The sequence below is a fragment of the Cebus imitator genome, unplaced genomic scaffold, assembly GCF_001604975.1.
Source record: "Cebus imitator isolate Cc_AM_T3 unplaced genomic scaffold, Cebus_imitator-1.0 Scaffold28, whole genome shotgun sequence".
Classification (NCBI taxonomy): Eukaryota; Metazoa; Chordata; class Mammalia; order Primates; family Cebidae; genus Cebus; species Cebus imitator.
This window is the reverse complement of record NW_016107343.1, coordinates 10901586-10908872: the sequence shown is the minus strand read 5'-3', so window position 1 is coordinate 10908872 and position 7287 is coordinate 10901586. Positions and strand designations below refer to the sequence as shown.

The following is a 7287-nucleotide window of genomic DNA, read 5'->3' as shown; positions in this document are numbered from 1 at the left end:
CACCTAAAAAAGCACCTGGCACAGAGTGGATGCCTAACACATAGGTATTGAAGGGGTGGGGGAGTGAGTGGAGACGCGCTGCAATTCTTCCAAAGCAAAGCTCCAGCTTTTGCGAATCCTCTGAGAGACCCTGTGAGACGTCCCTAACCTCTTCAGGCCTTTGCTTTCCTCGTCTGCGAAATGGGACGGGTTTTCATTACATCTGGGCAGGACTAGCTCCTTAGAGAGGAGTAAGAGCCCCGGAAAGAGGGATGGGAAAATGAGGCAAGTGTGTGACTCGGCAGCGCGCCCTCCCCGCCACCCCCCCCCACAATCTTTCTTCTCAAGAGCTCTGTACCCCTCTTCCAACTTGGACCGAAGGTGAGCGATTGCGTCCTTATGGGCTACTGAGGGAAAAGCCCTCCAGGGACATTCAGAGACTGGAACCAGGGTTTCTGGGAGGCCCGGGGCACAAGGGCAGGGCTTGAGGTCCAGGCAGCTGAGATCTGAGCGCCACCCTCACTGCCCTTTCCTATTATCGCCGCCCCCCTCTGCCGCTGAGCAGCAAGGTAGTGAAGGACAGACTCCCAGGGGCGGACCCCGGGGCTGGTCTCCCCGGAACCCACCCTCCGCCCCCGTCGAGCCACCAGCCTCCTGCCCTCCAGGAGCCTTCTGGGCCGGGTTCCTGGAGCCCGCGAGCGCAAGCCCTGGCGCCAGGGGGATTCTACTCCCTCTGCCTTCTGTTCTTTCTGAAAGGAGAGGGTGCACGTTTTGGAAGGGCCATGGGCAGAGCACTTTGCTACAAAGCTTCTCAATAGACAGCCTTCCGCCGAGCTGTGGGTCTCCACTTCCCTGGGTGCTGGCTAGCTTAACTCTGTCCGGATCTGAGGGCGCGCTGCTGCAAATACCGACAGCAGAAAGCGAGGGAACGCGAAGCGTCCCAGGAAAGCCAGGCCAAGGGTGGTCGCAGAGTGCCAAAGCAGGCAGTCGGTGGGGAGAGCCCTGGCCGGCCAGGCGCCGGCTGCCTTCGCTGCCCACCTCCGCGCCCCCCACGTCGGCCTGCTCATTCTGGTGGTGGCTTCACACCGACAGAACCAGACAGGGAGGCAGAGGAGAGGCGAGAAGAGGTCAGAGCACAGAGGGGAGAGGGCAGGAGGAGAGAGGGAGAGGCAAGAAGAATGCAAATAAGGAGACGTGGAGAGGAAGAGATGGAAGAGAGAAATGCCACATTGGCGAGAGACAAGGAAGCAGAGAGAGAGGAGAGTGAAAAAGAAGCGAGAGAGAAGTGGAGAGAAGGACAGAGTGAGAGCAGAGAGGAACGGACAAGGCCTCGTCCACGGGCTCTCAGCCGAGGTGTCACCAATGCCTCCTACAGAGAATCAATCCTACGCCGGGCGCCTCTCCACCCACCCGCCTCTGCCCGGCCCCAAGCCTCCCCGGCCCTCCCGCCCCGCCAGCTCACGCTTCTCCTCCACCGGCCCCCGCCGCTAACCCCAAACGCTGCGCGGGAGGGAGGGAGGGAGGGAGGGAGCAGCGAGGGAGCGAGGGAGGGGCTGCGGTAGGAGGCAACCATGTGGTTCCAGCTGAATTTTTTTCCCCCTCTCTCTTTCTTTACTCCTTTTCCTTTCCAAACAGGGAAAAGTGTTCCACGAAGCGGTAGCGCCTTTCTGCCTCGCCTTTCCCCACCCCCCGACCCTGGTCCGGGCTCCCGTCTGCGCGCGAGCTGGTGGGGCAAGCGCCGGGAGCCCCTGTGCTCCCCGGGGGCGCGGGGCGCGGGGCGCGGGGCCGGGTCCGGCTCGGCACATGGCTGCAGCCACCCCGAGCGCACCCCGAGGCGCCGCATCCAGCTCGCCCGAGGTCCGTCGGAGGCGCCCGGCCGCCCAGGAGCCAGGCAGCTGCTGAGCGGGGAAGCGCCCGCGTGCCGGGATCGGGATGTCCCTCCTCCGCCTCCTCTTGCTAGGTGAGTGCCTCTGGGAGGGCGGGAGTTCGGATGGCCGTGGGCAAACGCAGCGCAGCGTCCGGGGAAGACGCTGATTCTGAACGGTTGTCCCCGCAGCCCCCGGAGTGAGCCGGCTTTTCCGTCCCTGCCTCCTGGCCACGGAGGAGCACATCTGGTAACCCGGGACCGCCCAGTCGGCCATCGAGATTGTCTCGCACATCTGGGCCCGGGAGCAGGCTTGGGGGCTGGGGGGTTTCCTGGTGGAGTTTGGTGAACCGTTTGATGTGCAGTGTCCTCTTTAGGCCGGTGTTTAGTTTCTGGTGTATCTGGGGAAAGTGGAGAATTGGTGGAGGGAAGGTTTATCCAGGAATTTCTGTGCCAGGTTCCTGAGGGTGGGGGTTTTTTGTTGTTGTTTCAGACAGGCGCCTCCGAGGCTCAGATTGGAAACAGATGTGTTAAAGGGTGAGCGGAGTGGGGGATAGGCAGGGTTGGAGAGGAAAGGGAAGAGGGAAAAAGGGCGGGGCCCAAGCAGCACCGGGAAGATGCAAGTGACACAGGGAAGGAAAGAAAAGAGGAAAGGGGAAGGGCTGGGAAGGAGAGAGAAAGAGAGGAGAACAGGAATGTAAAGCAGAAAGGCAAAGTTGGGGGAGACCAAGCACAGAGTGAAGAAGACTTGGAAAAAACGGAGCAGAGGAGCCAGAAGAGGGAAATAGAGCAAACATCACTTTTTCCTGAAACAGACTCCAGGGCAAAGGGAAGAGTCCTCCTGAGCGTCTCTTCCTGGGGTCCCCCAGGCAGGACTCTTGGGGACTCAGAGGCCCTTAGGCAGAGGCAGGTTTGCAGGAGAGGACATCAGGGATGTGGGTGGCAGGAGCACACCGGAGGCACCGGGAATGTCTGAGGGGCCAGGGCAGGGAAGGCAGGCAGGAAGAACCAAAGGCCAGTCATCCTGTGCACCCTGAAGCGTGGGATGCACTGGAGACAGGCCCAACAGTTAGCTGGAGATCAGAAAATCAACGAGCCAGCCAGATGTGATCAAGAGCAAGCGCCACTCTGAACACCAAGGCACGGGAGAACTAGTCCTGGTTTTGAACTGACTACCTGGGTGACCTCAGGCAACTTACTCCTCATCCAGGGCTTCCACTTGTTTAGCTCTGAAACGGGAGTACTAGATGGTTCCTAAGTCCCTTCTGTACTGAAACACCAGGGGTGTGAAAGAGGCTGGTGTCTAGAAGAACCACCCAACCCTGAAACACGTGGCTAGAGTTCTCTGTCTTTTTTGAAACCTTACAAACCAACTAGACTATATGCATGCCATCTAGGCCAGCCTCAGGCTGATAAACGCTCAAGTTAGAGGAATGAAGGAGGTGGACTAAGCCAAACTGTTGCTCAAGTAGGGCAGGTGGGGAGGGGTTATTTTCTAAACTCTTTTAGATATTAACCAACTATTGTAATACTGTTCTGTGCACATCTGACGCAGTTGGATGGCACCTTTGTCCCATTTACTGGCCTCTACCACTAAGCTACCAATTACCAGATATTTAGTAGAATGAAACTTCTGAGCTACCTTATTAAAAACAGCTAATAGGCCTTGCTGTACTGAACACTTTATATGTATTGTCTTGGTAACTCATTTGTTCTTCACATCAAGCCTATTGGCTGCCCAACCAACCCTGTTGGCTACCCTCATTTTACAGATGAAGAAATTAAGGTGTAAAAAGGCCAAGTAACTTGCTCAAGGCCACACACTCATAATCAGCAGAGATGGAATTTGGGCGCAGGCTACCTGGCTCTGGAGACAGCTTGCTAAAGCGCATTGCTTTACAGCCTCCTGTGGCTGCAGACATTCTCTAAGTGCTTACCCTCTACCACGTGTGCCTGGCTCTTTGATCTCACCATCCTCTTCAAGGAATGTAAGATGTCAGCGTGACCTATAGGAGAGGTCTGGGAAAGGGAAGCAAAATTAACACTTTGTGAGCACCTGTCCTAATTTGAGAAGTGGTTTGGAGCCATGATATGCTTAGACACTCTTCAGCAAAGCCAGAAAGAAAACACACAAAGTTGTCTGAATTCTGAAACCATCATACTGGTCCTTTAAAGGGGCAGCTCCAGGGCTGCTTCTGATCATGGCTGACATGATTTTTGGCCTCTCTTTTTCTTCTTCTAAGATTTGTAAAGATTTTACAGTAGTGAAGAAGGGCTGGGAGGGTGGAGAGTGCTCATCATCTGAACTGTGGGCCAGTTGACTCCGTGCTTCCTGGACCTGCCAATGCGTGAGGTCAAATAACCCACCTCTCCAATGTGAATGAACAAGTAGTGCTCTGAGCTCCATGGAGAAGAGAGAAGGGGCTCCACGGCTCAGCCCCTCTTCTGACCCACTCCCCTGCCCCACTCCTCTAACGTTCCGGTCCTCACTGTGCCACCTTAGCTTCTCTCCTGAGTGACTACAGTAGCTGCCACACTCCTGTCCTGCCTGTCCTCTCTCCTCCATCCTGCACACTGCTACCCAAGAAACTTTGTGAGGCCGCTGGTAGAATGCACGAAGCTGGGACTTAGGAGCCTGCCAAGCTCTCCAGGTTCTTAGGTTCTTGTTCTGACTCCCTTGTCTGTACAATGGGCGTAGGAGTGGGGGAATGTTAAATTTTAGATTTCTGTAATTCTATGGTTTTTCTCTCTTCCTCCAAAAACCTTTAGTAGTCTCATTGCTTTTAGTATCTAGTACAACACTTCATTCTAACATCAAAGATTTTTACCTAATGTCATTCACAGCTCTTCTTCTCCTCACCTCCAGATACTCAGCAGGAAACCTGAATTACTGCCTGCTCCCAAAACATGTCCCATGCTTCTTTCTAATTCTATGCTTTTGTTTATGATAATCCCTCCACTAAAAATGCTTCCTTCTTTCCTCCTCCTTCAGATCAAAATCACATTCACTCCCCAAGTCTCAGCTCCAATGCCACCTCCTCCGTACACATCTCCATGGTTTACCAGCTGAATATACTTTGGTTTTTGTTTCTTGTTTTTTGAGTAGTCTGTCGGACCTTTGAGTCCCAATAGCCTTCCTCTTACGCTACTTTGAATTATGGTGTTCCAAATGCTTATCAAACACCCCATTAGAATGGAAGCTCCATGAAGACAGGGACAGTGACTCATTCACCTGTGAACCACCTTCAGCACCTTGCATAAACACTTGTGAACTATTTGTTAAGAGAGAATTGGATTTTTGAAGCATTTGAAATGTTTAAGGTCAGGAGAGGTAAAAAATTTGGAAGATCACTACCCTTTGACTGTGGGATAACCCAGTAGTGAGAAGCCAAGTTCTAATTCAGCCTGGTTTGAGCTTCCTTGTCTTCCTTGTCTTCCTTCCTTGTTAATGCAAGGATCAGTCCTATTTTTAAAAAAATTCTACAAAGAACATTACAGGAATAGGGACCAGATAATATATTTGTCATATAAATTTATTTTGTTGTATTGTGTGTGCTAGTACCAGACTAAAAATAGTCTTCTCCATTGAAACTCCTGCCAGGAAGGGAAAGGAGCTTGGTTTCTCAGAAAGTGAGTTTGAAGAAGGCATGAATGCATAGTCCATTGGTCTGTGAGATAATGACAGGTCTCAGTAGGATTCCATGTCCTACCCTCATCTTCTCACATTAATGGTGATGATCATCAAATGATATATTCCCTGTAGGCTTATGTCAAGTCACATCCTATTTTTGTCTTGTGCTCATCTGGGCAGGGTACACATGAGTATTGTTTCATGGATGCATCTAATGATGATGGATATTTTTTAAAGGTAAGGCCAAAGATTGCCAGAACTAGAGGCAAACTAAGAGACTGTCTGAATCAATGGTTCTTAAAATTTTGAGTCCCAGATCCTTTATCTGATGAAAATCACAAAACCACTTCTTAGGAAAAGACATGTATATATCAAATTTGCCAGTAATATTTAAGACTTCATTGAGACCTCCTGATATCTTTCCTTGGAACCTAAGTTGATCTTTGATCTAAACCTAACCCTTCTTTTAGGATGAAGAAAAAACCAAAGTTCAGAGAGGCTTGGCTACGGTTATACAGCTAGAGAAGGGCCAAGACTGGAACCCTAATTCCATGATCTGTCCCATTACACATTTTTGAAATAGAAAAATGTCTCTCCTTCCTTTTCAGCTCATGTACTTAAGCTTCAATATCACAGCTGCTCTTGTGATGCTTCAGTTAAGTGAGCTAAATGCTGAGTAATTGGCATTGGTTTTTATTATATGAGAAATTGCCTGAAAAATCAGTAGGCGTCATAACATTTCAATTCAGTCATCGTCATTGGAAGTCCTGGGAACTCTGCAGTGTCATGGATGTCTGGTGCATTCAGGAAAAAGGAATTAACACCCACAGTCCCAAAGATGTGGTTGTATGTATACAAGGAAGTGGAAATCAATAGCTTTAGCTCCTTAATCATTTTTCTTGGTGATCCTAGGAAAATCATACCATTCTGAGTCTTAGTTTCCTCCTTTGTAAAATGAAAACATGAGATTAAGGTTATCTCTAAGTTTCCTTACACCACTAACATTCTCTGAGTTTTTTGAATTGTGAGAATTTTCTGGCTGGTCCAGATGTGCTTGTGATCAGGAACAGATGGGTGTCACCATGCTTATCTGATTTTTTCAGGCACTGTTCACTCACGGCAATTGGTAGCACATGATGATAAACCAGAGGGGCCAACGAACTGACTGCAAGAGAACAGTAGTAACCTCCATCCCGGAGCTGCCCTGTGGCACTGTTAGCCAGGGAGCACCATTCAGGTTCAAGGTGATGGCCCAATCCCCCCACCCAGGAAGTTCAGTAACTGAAATACTCACCAAAACGACCTCATCCTAACCAAGGTTACCTACAGAACAACCCCAAGCATGGACACTCAAGATAGACTTTAGTGCAGAGGAGCTACAGTGTAAAGCTATTTGTATGCATAAGCTGTTTTGTTTTGTTTTGTTTTGTTTTTTTGAGGCAGAGTTTTTCTCTTGTTGTCCAGGCTGGTGTGCAATGGCACGATCTCGGCTCAATGCAACCTCCACCTCCCAGGTTCAAGCTATTCTCCTACCTTAGCCTCCCAAATGGCTAGGATTACAGGCATGCACCACCAAGCCCAGCTAATTTTGTATTTTTAGTAGAGACGGGGTTTCTCCATGTTGGTCAGACTGGTCTTGAACTCCCAACCTCAGATGATCTGCCCGCCTCAGCCTCCCAAAGTGTTACAGGCATGAGCCACGGTGCCCATCTTTTTTTTTTTTTTCCAGACAGTCTTTCTCTGTCACCCAGGTTAGAATGCAGCGGCATAATCTTGGCTCACTGCAACCTCTGCCTCCCAGGTTCAAGCAATT

The 7287-nt window shown here is 50.7% G+C and overlaps 1 protein-coding gene across 1 annotated transcript in view; it reads left to right on the top strand.

Annotated features, from left to right (window-relative positions):
- Positions 1–1541: 1541 nt before the first annotated feature.
- LOC108300688 (CXADR like membrane protein) overlaps positions 1542–7287 on the top strand; it is a 131632-nt gene continuing 125886 nt past the window's right edge. Inside the window, exon 1 of the mRNA XM_017523581.1 lies at positions 1542–1939. Coding sequence (XP_017379070.1) covers positions 1912–1939 — 28 coding nt within the window. The 5' untranslated portion in view covers positions 1542–1911. The remainder of the gene's footprint in view (positions 1940–7287) is intronic.